Here is a 16,931-nt window from a genome sequence, read left to right as displayed (position 1 = left end):
TGTCTAACTTATTTCCATTGGGGTCCTTAATCTTGTCCCCCAGGATGCAACCCACACCAGTTGACTAACACCCAGGTGAACAGGAAAAAATGCCTGGAACTAGTGCTCATATTGGTGAATTTAAGGCCAGCAAAGGTTGGTTTGAGAGATTTAAGAATTGTAGTGGCATACACAATGTGATATGGCATGGTGAAACTGAAAAATTCCAACCCCAACAAGTGTTTAATTGTGACAAAACAGGCGTGTTCTGGAAGGAAATGCCAAACAGGACCTACATTACTCAGAAGGAAAAGGCACTCCCAGGACACAAGCCTGTGAAAGACAGGCTAACTCTCATGTTTTGTTGTAATGCTAATGGGGATTGCAAAGTGAAGCTTTTACTCATGTAGCACTCTGAAAATCGCAGTGTTCGAGAAAAACAATGTCCCATCACTCATCAATACTCCTCTCCTGCAGCCCATGGACCAGCAGGTCATTGCAAACTTCACTTTCCCCTCCTCCCATCCCATCAGTCATCACCAGATCTTCAATAAAGGTAAGTGTCATGTAACTGTACATGTCTTCTTCTGTTTGTGTGTATTAAAATTAATATTTCATGTGGTAAATTTTTTTTTTCATACTTTGGGGTGAGTTGCACGGATTAATTTGATTTCCATTATTTCTTATGGGGAAAATTAACTCGACTAACGATAATTTCGAGTAACGATGAGCTCTCAGGAATGGATTAATATCGTTGGTCGAGGGTCCACTGTATCCCAAACCCCTCCTTTATAGTGCAGGCATTGTACTTCCCTCATCCAGGACTCAAGTCCTGCTAACCAGTTTCCCTGAATCCCTTCACAAAATATTACCCTGCTTCCACTCCAACAGCTCATCAAGTCCTAAAAAAAACATTTTTCTCCACATGCCTGCTGTACGTCCAAGCCCCTTGCACACAAAACCTCTTTTACCCCTCTTTCATTTCCTAGGAAACAGTTTTATTTGGATATATTTTTTAAATATGCTAGCTGTCTTTAATCAGGGTAATACCTGGAAGGGGTTTTGGGGGTCAACAGCCCCATGACCCAGTCCATGACAAGGCCTGGCAAGGTGAGAAGAACAAAAAGGCACAATACTATGACTGGAACAATACACAAATGACCCGCAGATAGGAGTGTACTACGACATTTTGATCTGGCTTGGACTATTTACGAAGTCACACTGGCTTTGTAAATGGTTCAGGTTGGACCAGAACATCATTATGAGTTCTTCTCTCCTATGTGTGGGTTATTTGTGTATTGTTCCAGTCACAGTATTGTGCCTTTTTTGTTGTTTTTCTTTGATGGGAAGGGGGGGGGGGGTCACACTACCTTAGTGGAAGACAGCCGGTGTGTTAAACACAAATGATACCTTTATTCCATGTGAATCTTTCCTTCCTTGAGGAAGATATTCTTTTTGTAAAATCATCATTTGCAATTTCTAGCACTTTAAATTATATAATTTCCAGCATTAACTCTACCACCACTACTCCACTTCTCTCTTTCCTGTTCCTGTCCTCCTCATCTCTCTATACTGACTCTCTCACCTCCATGTGTTAATGTGACTATTCAGTGGTCCAAGTTCAACCAAAATGTCCTCATAAGCTTCTTCCGATGTGCAGGTTATTTGTGTACTGAAAACTTCTTGTGTGATGGTTCCTGGGATTATGTTTCCTTTAATAAGTTTAATAGATTAGTAGGAACCAGCTCGACTTCAACTGAAACCTCTTCTTGTTGCTTGTATGGTAGGTCCTGTACTTAATACATTGTATACTTATACTCGGTGTTCATTGCCTCCTGCTGTCATTTACAACTAACTATTGTTTTGGCCAGGAATGTATCACATCTTGGAAGTAAATACAAGAGGGCCCTGTATATACAGGAGGGTCCTGCATATACGGGAGGGTCCTGCATATACAGGAGGGCCCAGCATATATAGGAGGGCCCTGCATATACAGGAGGACCCCCTCATATTCAGGAGGACCCCCTCATATACATCATTTTCTTTTCAGTGTTCCACGTTTTCGTTAGCTTTAAATTGAGTCATTGTTCATTATGTTCCACCCACTGGCGATGCTCACCAGTAGGTGGAACACAATCAACAGTGGCTCAATGGAAAGCCAACAAAAACGTGGAACACCAAAATGATGCGCTGTAAATCCAGATCCCTCCAGTACCTGGTTGTTGAGAGTATGTTCTTGTCAAATTTTCTGGTTACATTATATTTAACCCTTAAACCGTTCAAGTGTAGATCTACATTCACATGCGTAGTGCTCTGAATGTAGATCTACGTTCGGAGTGCTACACACGTGAACATAGATCTACGTTTGGACGGTTTAAGGGTTAAATAATTATCTTTTCTTTGCAGTTTGGAATGTCACCTAGTAAAATGCGGCTGTTTTACCACGACAAAGGTTTGGATTCTGGAGTTCCTTATGCACCTGAAGAGCTGAAGATTAATAGCAAGCAGCTATACACTATCAATATTCATTCTGGAGATGAGTTTATTGTTGAACCTAAGGTTAAGCCCTGAGATGTAACTAACTATCCAGTCAGTTGTATTTTGAACTGATTAAAACTCAAGAATAATACTTTCATTTGTAAATGAAGTGTCTTAAGTAGATGCTTGTGTTTTACTGTGTTTTTTAACAGGTAAAGTTACTTCATATTAAGATTTCTTTTGCTTTTTACTTTCTAGTTGTGTTTTTGTGCACGTGCATACACGGCCAGGAGCTGTGACTCAACACCCTGCATACACAACTAGGAGACTGCACATGTACATTGCACACAAATACACACATGTACACACTAGGTACTGTACCACACAGAATGGTATTGTATCCTCACCTGCTGCAAACATATGAGAACATCGATAAAGTGAAGTAACTGGTAGCCTCTCAATCACCAGAATATTATGAAAGCACAGCTAAAACATTTATACTTGACCGTGTGAAGCCTAAAGAAGAAAGTAGTTTACGGTCCAAGTTAGACCAAAAGTTTGTAAGTTTCTGTGTGAGAGTTATTTATGTGTTATAAAATGATAAATCAAAATAGAAGTAAAAAATAAGGGGAGAGGAAAGAAAAGATAGGTGACAATACTTGGATATAATAATACAGAGCAGCTGGACTGAAGAGGAAATTGGATGAGGAGCTGGAAAGAAAGTCACCTCAGGAGGAAACTATAAAAATGTGTGACAGAAAAAGGGAAGACAACTTGATACAGCAATGTGCTATATGACATGTGGATTCAGAGCATAATTTTAATATACATTAATAACAGGAGAAAAGGGCAATTTTGACTTAACTCTTTGGAAGACTCAAAGTGAAAATGAAAAACTGAAGGAGATTCTATGAGAAAGTGAAGAGTAAAAGGGGCAGTAATAACGAGAAAAATTGCAGGAGTATAGGAATCAGCAAGGTACAAAAAAGAGGACTCATTAGCAACTATGAGGCACAAGAGACTTGGTGACCACAATGGCAGGAAGAGAAAGAGATCATTGATGCTTAGATTAACATGAATGAAGACACTATATGCAGTTTATGGAATTTTATTGCAAAAAATATTTCCCTCCAGGAACTTTTATCAGTTCTCACAAGTGAGAGAGCATATATATATACTGGTGAAGGCATAAGACAAGATGTAGAGCTGGGCGAGTGCTGTCACCTGTTGTAAGGTGATGCGGCCAAGTGGAATCATCGAATGTTTTAGAATTAGCATGACCCAGCAGGCTGACTACTGTGCTTCTCCATATAGATTTATGTAGTAGCAGTGTCATATCTAGTGAGAATAAGTTTGGCCAGTGTGTCTGAAATTAAGAACGAGCCTGATTTTATTAATGTGGTGCATTTGTAGCGGCAGCAGATTCCAGGCACAGCCCACTGGCCTGTCTGCTGTCTTGATAGTTTGTCATTGAAAAAGTTAGATGTTTTTCTGTGCTGCAGTGAATGGCACAGATGTTATTTATGTTTCCTCCTTGGCAGTGGGTTCTGTATTTGTTGATCCTTGTGTTTGTGCTCCTGGAAGTTTCACCCATGTAAAACTTATCACAACCTGTCCATGGTATCGTGTAGATACAGGCAGAGGCTGATTATAGATCAGGAAAAAATGGGAGGAAAATGTGATTGTCATTTATGGAGTGTATAAGAAACCAGGAGGGATTAGGCCAGCTGAAATTTTTTCAAACGATTTGGCAGTACTCTGTATATATCTGGATTGGGACAGAGAGAACACTAACCAGAACATGTAAAAAGAAAAAAAGTCATCAGTTACAGAAAAGAGACAGAGGGGGGGAGGGGTAACAGGAGGGTGGAAAACCCCATTCTCCAAAAATCTATCAAGCCTCACCCTCTGCCCATCTATTAGAAGTAGCAACTTGAGCTTGCCCCTACTTTCTTCACAAAAATAAAAACCCCACCTTCCTCACTACAACTATAACCCTGTCCTCTTCCCTTTTAACAATGCCCACATCAACCCCAGCCTTACCTCTCCCTGTCTTCACAGATGCAGCAGCTAACGGAAAGCCTGGCCACCACAAACCACAGCATAGTAAAAGATAGGGCCCTCAGAATATGGTACACAAATACAGATGGATAATCAAACATGAGTAATAAATTGAAAGAATGTATAGCAGATGTAATGCCAGGGATTACAATCACAGAATTGAAGTGATAACGTGCAATATTCCCAATAGGATATCAAGTAAGGAGGAAATAAAAATAAGGGATGGGGAGAAATTACACTGCTAATCACAACCCAGTGGAACTTTGAAGAGATGAGAGAGATGAACAGAGAAGAATCATATGACTACATAGTAGGCACAGTCAAGACTGGGATCTATAGTGCATATTAGTAGCAGTGATTAATCTACCACCAGGTAGTCAGAGATCAAGGCAAGAAAGCAGTGGTTAACACCATAGCACAATCAGCAGGAACTTGTGTGGCCAAAGCAAAGCTACTAATCATGGAAAGATTTCAGTCACAAAGAAATAGTCTGGGCAAATTAGGACCCCCAAAAATTTCAGAATTTGGACCCCAAGAAATTTCAGTCAAAGAAATAGTCTTGGAGAATCAGGACCCACATGGGGACCAGAAATATTGAGGACTATGATAATGGAGTGGCTTAGCACTTCTTTTTGATTATAATAATAATAATAATAATAATAATAATAATAATAATATGATAAATGGAGGTAGTGGTGAAAACGTTGTCAGATTATCAAGGGCACAATGACAGGAGAGAATAAATCGGTGAAACTGTTTAACGTAATTACGTCTTATATTTATGAAATAGAATAATATCCTCCAAGTGCTGGTGATTATTAATACCAAATTTTGAATACCTTGTGGAAGTAAACATTGAGAGAAGAATTAGCAGATTGGGTATGGGAGAAACCTAATTTCAGAAGAGGAAAGGTCAGTGAAGGAGATTATGTATCTTGTGAGAAAGTACCAGGAGGCAGAGAAGAACATCATGCCCAGAAGATGACGACAATAATGGTAGTGGCAAAGAGAGCTTGTGGTCCAGCCAACAATACAGAGGAAAAACAAGAAGGGCAAAATCATGGGAAAACTGTAGAAAGCGGAGGACAGAAGCAAACGTATTTTTAAAAAATCATATGAAGTGTACAATAATTCTAAGAGCTTTAGTATTCTGACTAAAATAATGGATTTTGAGTCAGAATATTTAATTTTAGTGGTAAGCAGAAAATAATCCCAAAACAAATATGCAACTCGCAAGGCATCCCAGCCACCTCTGTGGTATACCAGCCATCCTTCTCGGCCCTTTCCTTGGCCGTCAGTTTAGGGCTGAGGCTACACTCTTGGTCTCCCAGGCAATTTCTGCCTTACCAACCAATCCTCAGTCATGCCCTGCATGCCTACCATGGACATGCTATACAATATAAATAATAAATCCATAATTCCTTACCACTTTCTCCATGACAAATGTTACAAAGCAGAAAGTGAAAAGTCAAGACCAGATGAGCCGGTCATTAATAACGAAGCAAGAGGAAACAGTCCCCAAAAAATCCATCCTTGAAGAGAGCTCCACAGATAATCAAATAAAACTAATCAAGGAACGAGAATGATACATAACAGAAAGGACTACCTTCTTGCCATAAAGATATGCATAATAAGGCACATGCAAACTACCCAAAGCTGTTGAAAGAAACTGTCAGAAGGTAATAAGTGATACCCAGTACCAGTCATTGGAGACAAAACTACAAGGATATTTCCTTGTAGTTTTGTCTCCAAATGGAAAAAGAAAATACATTAACCAAATGAAAAAAGAAAATACATTAACCAAATATGAGGACCAGACTGAAGGAAGTTATGCTGGAGAACTCGTGTACTCGCACATTAGGGACATTACAAGAGAAAGCTGTTGTAGAGAGAGATTATGAACCCTCCCAGGGTGCAAACTATCACAGTCTTAAGCTTCGACTACCTGGTACCAAACAGGAGACTCGACAACCATGTACAGTACACTAAGATAAAAGAAAAATGAATAGCCGAGGATGACTTAACACCATCAGCAGGATGAGAATGAGAGGCCACGGTTGGAAACTGAAAGAAAAGTGCCAAAAGGATACTATGAAGTATTTCTTTACAAATACCGGTGAAAATGGTAAACTGTTGAATGGGTAATATGTGCTGCAACCCCTGGAAACATCAAAAATATATCTAAAACTAAACATTAAAGACAGGACACCACAAATATAGCTCTTGTAGCTACAAATATTTCTGAGACACACACACACACACACATCTGTTCATAATTAAATGAGTATCCCTTCAAGGGATAAGATGCCTTGATGCTGGCAAAGCCTTGGTTCTTGGTCATACCTCCCATTCTCCAAGTGTTGTATGGCATCTCTGGGTCTAACACTTTCCCATGATTGTAATAATGATTGTGGTGTCCGTTCTTGTGATTAGGTTATAAATAATTAAGTTTCCAGTGCTTATAGCACATACTATTTCTATCTTCTCTTGGTTCACATTTCTTCACAAATAGAGCTTAAGTAGGACCAGCAGGAAATCAGAGCGTTACAAATAGTGTAAATTTTTTAAACATATCTTGTAATGCTGTATTGTAAATTTAAGAGAGGATGAGGACACTATGAACTTAAGCTGTAATGAACTCAAATTAAGTTGTAATAATGTCAGTGATTAAACGGGATGTCAGTTTGTGGACCACGGTTTGAGTTCCATGTCCACTCTTCTGTTTATTCATAAGCTCTGAACTTTATCTGCATAAAAGTTGTAACACAGATACGCACATTATAAAGCACCACACATTATTCAGTTTACAAATATTTTGTTATCTTCACAGACTCCAAGGTTTTGAAAGACTTTTGCCTGGGTGAGATTACAAAGAGGGGAAAGCGGGTAAATTAAAAATCAAAGTGAGCTAAAGATACACATGAAAGAATTTGAATGTGAAGGTGTTAGACTAGTGTAATAGCACACGATAGGAAATATTGGAGGCTAGCTCCTTGTTTGACTTCATGTGTATACATAATGCTGAAGGTCGCCCAATTTACAGATGCGTTGCAGTGCTGTTATTTCCAGTTTACAAAGATGTTGCATTGATGTTATCCCCAGTTTACAAATTAGTTATTTGCATAGAAAAATCATAGTACAAAAGATGGTTATATTTCACACGTTTGTACTGTGGATTGGCTCCTAAGTCCCCTTTGTAAGTGACTGTTTGTAACTTGGAGCACTTGTAAGTTGGAGTTCTGATGTAATGCCCAATGAGGCTTGGGAAGACTTAGCACTGGTTAAATGGTAGCTAAGGGTTGAAACCCAGGAGCTATAGTTCAGCCTTGCACTGTGGGCACCAGTGGTAGAACAATGCAATGGATTACAAGAAATTGCTATAACCTCTGGAAATTTACACAATGAATGGTAGCTTAAACACTGAAGGCACCATGAACATAAAATGATGGCCAGATACACCATGAACATACAATGATGGCCAGACACACCATGAACATACACTGATGGCCAGGCACCATGAACATACACTGATGGCCAGAGACACCATGAACATACAATGATGGCCAGACACACCATAAACATACACTGATGGCCAGGCACCATGAACATACAATGATGACCAGGCACCATGAACATAGTGATGGCCAGGCACCATGAACATAGTGATGGCCAGGCACCATGAACATAGTGATGGCCAGGCACCATGAACATAGTGATGGCCAGGCACCATGAACATAGTGATGGCCAGGCACCATGAACATTGTAATAAAGTTGGTAGAATTACCGACAATATGTAAAGTAAAAGGACACAAGTGCAACTAATGTGACATTTATTGTGGCAACGTTTCGCTCTCCAGGAGCTTTATCAAGCTTGATAAAGCTCCTGGAGAGCGAAACGTTGCCACAATAAATGTCACATTAGTTGCACTTGTGTCCTTTTACTTTACACCATGAACATAGTGATGGCCAGGCACCATGAACATAGTGATGGCCAGGCACCATGAACATAGTGATGGCCAGGCACCATGAACATAGCTCTGCTCCCTCTTGTTACAAATGTTTAATCACAATAATAAGTTAATTTGAAGAGTTGCTGCAGTGTGTAGGAATAAAAACAGTTTTAATAATTCCATTACACAAAACTTAATGACTTCCAAGAAAAATAAAAGTATATATTTCGGATGTGGAAAAGAATTCTTCCACCATAAGTCATGCGGGTCATAAGAGGCAACTAAATTGCCGGGAGCAAGGTGCTAGTAACCCCTTCTGCTTAAATTACTAAACGCGAAAAGAAAAACTTTTGTTTTTCTTTTTTAAGTCGCCCTGCCTCGGTGGGATACAGCTGGTGCATTGAAAAAAAAATTTGTCACCCTGCCTCGGTGGGAGATGGCCAGCACATTAAAGAAATGTGTTATTTCGTGTCTGCATTGCCCATATTACTATCACTGTATGTTCAGTGAGAAACATGTGGAAATATTTTTGATTTTTGGTACAGGTCGGCCATCACTAATCCGGCAGTCAGTTATCCGGCACTGATTTCAGCTAGCATAATTTCAAATTTCATCATTATACTGACTCAGAAATAGTGCAGATGGTTGTAAATTCACAGCAGCAAGCCAGTGGAGGAGACAGCAGTGATGAAAATGAGGGAGACGTAGCAGAAAGAGTTTCTGTTGATAGGTTAATTAAGTGTATTCAAACCTAACCACTCTGTAATCCAGCAGACTCACTAATCCGGCTCGCTACAGGTCCCAGTTATGCCGGATTACTGATGGTCAACCTGTATTGACAAATTGGTTTTTAAAGCTAATAATGAAATAAAATCAATTGTGATGAAATGATTGTTTTATCGTGTGCAAATTTTAACCAAACTGCCGTAGAATTGACCGTAAATTGTGGTAAATGATCCATAATGAATGTAAATGTGTCTTATGGTACTCATTGTGAGATACTAATAATAATTAGTAATAATAATTATAATAGTGTATAAATTTTACAAAATTGTATTGGCTTTGTATTTTTTTCATCTTGCTATGCAAATATTTTGGTCCCTAGCTCTTCCATTCCACCTGGTCCCATGACCAGGTGGAATGGAAGAGCTAGGGACCAGGTGGAATGTTAGTAGAGACCAGGTTGAATGTGAGCACTAAGAACCCAGTGGAATGTGAGAACTAGGGACTAGGAAGAATGTGAGGGATAGAGATCCGGTGGAATGTGAGAACTACTACTTCTTCTTCTTCTTATGACCAGAGCTTTGGTAAGATGGGTAAGGAAGAAGGATGGGTAAGGATAGAAATATTGGAAAAGGGTGGGAAGGGGGAGAGAGGTAGGATATAAAAGGTAAGTGGCCCAACCACTTTGGTGTAATTTAAAAAGTGTATGTGAAATGATAAGATATTCTTTAAGGGGTATAATACTAACCCATCAGTCACATAGATATAACAGATATATAAGTACATGACTCTGAATTGGTAGTAATTATACAAGTTGCAATTGCTTTTTTTTTGCGATTGCACAACGGATATTTATGCGACAATGAAGGCAATAATTTTCTGGTCAGTTTATGGAACTACGTGACAATGGCTTCTTACAGGTGGTGTCCAGCCATAGTAAATAGCATAATTTTTACATTAGATTGTTATATAAGATGTCTCCCTAATTGGGGGCGATGATTTTCTCAGTATACATAGAAGGGTTCTGGTGTTACCCAATTTTCTTCATCAGGGAGGTTGCTCAATATCATGGGTCGATGGTAATCATCTTTATGGATAAAACGACGGACCCTCTGTGGGAGAGTCATTCTTTGAGTCCTGTGAGGAGGAGTATTGATGATATAATCCGTGGTATTTACCACTTGTATAGGATGTTCTCTATCTGGCATGTATAGTTCTTGCATTGTATAGAGTTGTTTCTTTTTTAGGGTGTCAAGGCATACATTTATGGCAGTAATATCTTGTTGTATGTGTAAATCTGCCATTTTAACTCTGTCTCTCCTCCTGGTATCAGTAATGAAGCGAAGAGCTCTATTCTGGACCCTTTGTAACCGTAGCATATTGGCCTTTGTTGTTAATGACATTGGGACACAAGGGTATTAGAGTATAGGTCTTATTATCATTTTATACAGATGTTTTTTGACATGTTGAGGGGCTTGATTGAATCGAAAGAGACTGCTAAGACCGGCTTTGGCTATGTTGATCTTTTTAGTTACATGAGATGTTGAGTGGAGCAGCCTGTCTATTTCATATCCCAAAATCTTGTTAGGGTTTCTAATGGCTACAGGTGTACCTCTGATGGAGATACCCCCTTTATCTTCAATTGTTGATGCAAAACATCCTATTGTGCTAACAAGGACCTTGTCAGGATTAGTCGTAATTCTCCATTTCTTTTCCCAATTAGATGTTCGACGAAGTTCAATATTCATTTTTTCTATGACTCTTTCATACTTGTATTTTCCTGTTACCGGAGTTGATGAGACGACATGAATAACATCATCTGCAAACTGTGTCACAATTGTATCAGTAAACTCTGGTTGAGGAAGGTCATTCACATAAATGTTGAACAGAACTGGACTGAGACAAGAACCTTGTGGGACACCAGCTGTCGGTATAAAAGGCTCTGTCGACCTGCCATGAAAGGTGGGAATGATTTTTCTTTGAGTTAAGAAATTATATATTACTCTGAGAAAAGTCCAGCTATGGTCTGGTAGGTCAATGAGTTTGTATATAAGGCCATCATGCCATAAGCTATCAAAAGCTTTATGAACATCTCTGGTGGCAATTAAGGCAAGATTGCCCTGATGTTTTAGACTTGCTACAGTATCGAAAATAACATTTATTGCATGATTGGTACCTCTGTGTTCTAAAGCCAAATTGTTTTTCAGTAAAAAAGTGATTAAACTCCATATAGTAGTTCAATCTGTTGGAAATGACCTTCTCAGGAACTTTTTGTGAGAACTAGGGACCAGGTAGAATGTGAAGGATAGAGACCCAGTAGAATGTGAGAACTAGGGACCAGGTAGAATGTGAGGGATAGAGACCCAGTGGAATGTGAGAACAAGGGACCAGGCAGAATGTGAGGGATTGAGATCCGGTGGAATGTAAGTACTAGGGACCAGGAAGAATGTGAGGGAAAGAGACCCAGTGGAATGTACTAGGAACCAGGTGCGGTGTGAGGGCTAGGAACCAAGTGCGGTGTGAGGGCTAGGAAGCAGGTGCGGTGAGAGGGCTAAATAAAAGGTGAAACGAGGACTCAACACTTAGTGAAACATAAGAATAAGTCTTGATAAGTCTGATGTCTTTCATAACTACTTATTCTCAGTATAATTTCAATATTGATATAAAAAATCCATGATTAATCTCTCACTGTTTTGTGAGTCAGGTTAGTGAAATTTGTGTTTGTGGCAGCTAGCCCAGTTCCCCTATGGTGGAATACTTCCTTATGGACCATAATCCTTTTTATTTCCAATATTATCAGTGAGTTTGTCATTACGTGGAAGAATACGTGTTTGTGTGCCTGTCTCTTACTCATGAAAAAAGCCTGTCTTTGAGGGATTCTATCATGAAAAAAGCCTGTCTGAGGGATTCTATCATGAAAAAAGCCTGTCTTAGGGATTCTATCATGAGAAAAGCCTGTCTGAGGGATTCTATTATGAGAAAAGCCTGTCTGAGGGATTCTATCATGAAAAAAGCCTGTCTTTGAGAGATTCTATCATGAGAAAATCCTGTCTGAGGGATTCTATCATGAGAAAAGTCTATCTTTGAGTGATACTATCATACTAGGCACTTGTGTAACTAGTGTCAGCAGTGTGTATAAAATTTTAAAACATAATATATATATATTGTGATTTTTAATCCATTTAATTTTGCTCTAAAAAAATTATCTTGAAATATTGTATATAAATTTTTGTATTTGTTTTTAATGATTATTGAAGTTGCAGAATAAAGTGTGTCCATTAGCTTTGAAAGTAATGATATTGGTATGACTTACAAAATCGTAATAATATGATTGTAAACAGACCACGGAATGAGCAGGGTTGGAACCCATGGCAACGAGTCGTAAAACTCCAGACAACTGGCCTGGAGTTTTACGACTCGTTTGCCATGGGTTCTAATCCCACCCGTTCCATGGTTTGGTCTTGGTATAGCGCATTACAGTGGAACCTCAGCTTTGGTATGCCCGGTTGTTTGTAAAACTATAGTTATTCTCTATAAAATGTATTTTTTTTAATATTGTTGGATGTCTGGAATGGAGTAATTGGATTTACATTATTACTTATGGGAAATATTAACAAAAAATACATTTTATAGAAAATAACTACACCTACCATCCGACTTACAACTGAGCTTCGTTTCGACCAACCGGCCGTAAGTCAAAATGGATGCAAGTCGAACCATACTACTGAATATCAACATCACAGTTATTGTAATGATTTTATTTTGTTTTATTTTGGTATTTCATGTTTTACTTTACTTTTTATGCTGTTAGTACTGTATTTTATAATGTAAGACTTTAGGAGATACACTGTGTACAACACAGACGGTTGTTTATTTCCCAGAACATTTGCATACAAAACATGGTCGTAAGTCGAGTGGTCATATGTCGAGCAGGTCGTAAGTTGAATGGTAGGTGTATAGTCATACATACAACCTAGGGCATACGAAAACCGAGGTTCCGCTGTATATATTATTTTTATTGCTGACATTTCTTAGTCAGGTGTTGTATTTAACATACATTATTGTACATCTTGAATGAGCAATATAACATCGTTTCTCGAGCTATATAACCCACGTTTTCAACTATTTATTGCTATGTGGTTTCATGGCCTTAGTCTTCACTCTCCTGTTGCTAAATTTGTAACAAGGATGGATATCTACTAGCAGATTCTATTGTTACTTTTAGTTAAAAACTTTTGGTAAATTATTACAAGGTGAAAAGTTTGTTATAAAGTTAAATAAAAATTAGAAGATATTAAATAATTTTTTATTATAGAATATGGTGGTACCTCGGGACGCGAACTTAATTTGTTCCAGAAGGCTGCTCAAGCGCCGATACCGAACGAATTTGTTCCCATAAGGAGTAATGTAAATTAGATTAATCCGTTTCAGACCCCCAAAAATACACTTACAAAAGCACTTACATAATTGTTCGAGTTTTGAGCTGTTCGTATCCTGAGGTACCACTGTATTTTGTATATTGCAACTAACAGTGGTTCAAATTCTGACATGGGGTTGAGAAACATATGTATAGTTTGTGTAAACATTGTGTCTCATGTGTCAAGTCTGTCAGACAAGTCAGACTCGAAGTCCGTCTTTCTGAATATTTTCTTGTGCATTGATATATTTCTTGCGAATAATAGTATATAAATTTTTTGTTTTATGCCAAAACTTCACCAACCAGATCTAGCCTTGTTAAAATTTATGATATATAAAAATTGGTGAAAAACAATATACAGTGGAACCTCGGCTTACGAATCTAATCCGTTCCATGGACTTGTCCGTGTCCTGATTTGTTCGTATACTGGGTCAATTTTCCTAATTTAAATTAACTGAAATCCAATTAATTCGTTCCAGCTGAATTCCTGCTCTCAGGAGGCATGACAGAATAACCTTAATATCAACTTTACGGCTTATTTATCTGTCACAATTCATCTAATATGACATAATAAACAACATAAATAACATAGAAACCTGATATACACTTTAAAATGAATAAAATATGTCATTACATGGACGGCGGAGAGAGGAGGATTGTGGTTGCACATTCTTGCTATGGAAACGTCAGAGGTGTTATTATAAGAGAAAATAGAGTTTGTGAGATGGACTGAATTAGATCTGGTGTACATACGACATTTACATACCTTGGAGAAGAAATGCAGAGCGGCGTATCCTGTCAGGAGTTCACACTTTTCTTAAGAACTGCAATGTACAATTTTTACGTTTATCTCGCTACACTACGTATCTCCTGTGAGCTGTTTCTCCGTCATGTCAACACCGGCTTTTCCATCTTTTAAATAACAAAAAGGCACAATACCGTGACTGGAACGATACACAAATAACCCGTCAATGGTCCAAGTCGGACCGAAACGTCGTCGTAAGCTTCTCTCTTTTTCCATCTTTTCATTGACAGAGGTCCGCTGCTTAGAAATTACTGTAATGCCCTTTGCTGGTGCTATAGCCTTTATGGACTACTACTGATTTATTATTGTACGTATAGTAGAGGGGCTACGCTTGTACTCAATCACCAAGTCCTTAACCCTCATATCTAGTCTGTGCTTAACCCTTTGACTGTCGCGGCCGTATATATACGTCTTACGAGGTACCGTGTTTGACGTATATATATTCATAAATTCTAGCGGCTTCAAATCAAGCAGGAGAAAGCTGGTAGGCCCACATGTGAGAGAATGGGTCTGTGTGGTCAGTGTGCACCATATAAAAAAAATCCTGGAGCACGCAGTGCATAATGATAAAAAAAAAACTCCGACCGTTTTTTTTTTTAATTAAAATGCCGACTTTGTGGTCTATTTTCGTATAGTATTTATGGTTGTATTCTCGTTTTCTTGGTCTCATTTGATAGAATGGAAAACATATTATAGAAATAGAGGCGATTTTGATTGATTTTGCTATAAAAAGAACCTAGAAATGCTCAAAGTAGGGGAAATGTTTGATTTTTGCCAATGTTCAAAAGTAAACAAATTATGCCATTGTCCAATAAATGTCCAACTAGCCATTCTAATATGCAGTCATGAATGGGTTGATGTTATTTATACAATTATTACAGCATTGCAGTAGTCTGCATAATAGTAAGTCTTCTATTTTTTTTTTTTTTTTTTGAATAAAAATTCAAAATAGAAAGCAAGAGTAATATCAGAGGGGCCTGGAGACATGACTGATGAGCAAAGAAAATGGTATTTTAGAGCCAGGAATGTCTGCATTGTTCATTTTGGACCTTATTTTGAAATTGTCATATTTTTTAGTTTTCGTGAAATTGGCCAAATTGCAAATTTCTGACCACATTATTAGGTAGTTGAAATCGGTAAATGGGCAGTTTCTTGTACTCAATCGATAGAAAAAATGGAGTTCTAAAGAAATAGCTATGAGTTTGGGCGACTGGAACAATGGAATTAGCCGAAAATAGGGCTCAAAGTGGGCGAAATCGCCGATTTGTAAACAGCGCCAAGGTCGCTAACTTCGCGAGAGCATAATTCCGTCAGTTTTCCATCAAATTTCGTTTTTTTGGTGTCATTACAATCGGGAAAAGATTCTCTATCATTTCATAAGAAAAAATAATTTTTTTTTTTAAATTTTGCGACACCAGGAGACACCTCAGGATTGGGGGTTGCGACAGTCAAAAGGTTAACGATTTCTTGCTTTAATTCCATGCAAATCTTCCTCTTTTTCTTCTCGGCGCCGTCCTCGGCACTTGCTTTCTTAGGACCCACGGTTAGAAGGAAGAAATCTGGCAAATTAACTGCACGAAACATAAGGAAATCACTAGAATTCCTTGCACCGCAAGGGTAACTCCGTGAGCACATGTGCACTGGTGGCCATTGTTTTGATACATTACCATTTGGTGGTGGTGGTGGCAAACTAAATTATATGCAGTACGTACATATTATTATTATTGTACTATTACATATTATTATATATTTTATTATACTATTGCTATTATATAGTATTGTTATTATTATATGTAATTATTATGTATGATCATCATTATTATTAGTACTTGCGTATTATTATATTATTATTAATTTAGGGACCTGGAGCACAGATCCAATTCCCGAGATCAAGATCCCCTCCCCACATACGTACTACTACTACTACTAATAATTATTATTATTATTATAATAATACAATATAATAATAACAGTAAGGAGAAACTTCAAAAGGCTGCCAATAGTTGGCACCACCATCAGCAAAACATTGGTAACCACTACTAGTACACTTTTCACCTGTCTAGACTTAAGTAGTCTATTAATATTAGGTTAAGTCTGCCCGAAATGCCTCGGCATGATAGTGGCTTTCTTTGCTCCAATCATATTATATGTAAACACACATTGTAACCTTTGCAAAGAAATAAATATTTTATTTATTTATTTATTTAAGGAACCTCCCTTGAGGGGGAAGTTCGCATCCTGAAATTTCGTTCGTATCCAGAAGCAAAAAATCGACCAAATGACGGTTCGTATCCTGAAAAATTCGTATGGTGGGTTGTTCATAAACCGAGGTTCCACTGTATAGTAGGACCCCCGTATCCGCAGGGGTATGCTCCAAGGACCTGGCACAGATACCGAACCTGCAGATAGTAGCGAGCCCTATATATGTCGTTTTATGTTTGCATACCTATTTTTTTTTTTTCAACATCCGGCCGTCTCCCACCGAGGCAGGGTGACCCAAAAAAGAAAGAAAATCCCC

At 38.3% G+C, this 16,931-nt stretch overlaps 1 protein-coding gene and 1 long non-coding RNA gene across 6 annotated transcripts in view; both read left to right on the top strand.

Moving 5' to 3' along the window:
- The window catches only part of mlt (tubulin folding cofactor E like protein mlt), a 76,274-nt gene extending 59,397 nt beyond the window's left edge, over positions 1-16,877 (top strand). For 4 of the 5 annotated variants that reach the window (XM_053799820.2, XM_070079573.1, XM_070079572.1 and 1 more), the window contains one exon: positions 2,386-5,150. In XM_053799820.2, the coding sequence (XP_053655795.1) occupies positions 2,386-2,550 (165 nt within the window). In that variant the 3' untranslated portion in view covers positions 2,551-5,150. Of the gene's footprint in view, positions 1-2,385; positions 8,267-8,513 lie in introns of those variants that run through there. The other variant, XR_011390986.1, reaches the window with a different exon arrangement.
- LOC138851104 (uncharacterized) overlaps positions 1-16,931 on the top strand; it is a 105,833-nt gene that overhangs the window by 79,660 nt on the left and 9,242 nt on the right. The window lies entirely within an intron of this gene.

Source organism: Cherax quadricarinatus, chromosome 100 (genome assembly GCF_038502225.1).
Source record: "Cherax quadricarinatus isolate ZL_2023a chromosome 100, ASM3850222v1, whole genome shotgun sequence".
Taxonomy (NCBI): Eukaryota; Metazoa; Arthropoda; class Malacostraca; order Decapoda; family Parastacidae; genus Cherax; species Cherax quadricarinatus.
This window is presented reverse-complemented; position numbering and strand designations above follow the sequence as displayed.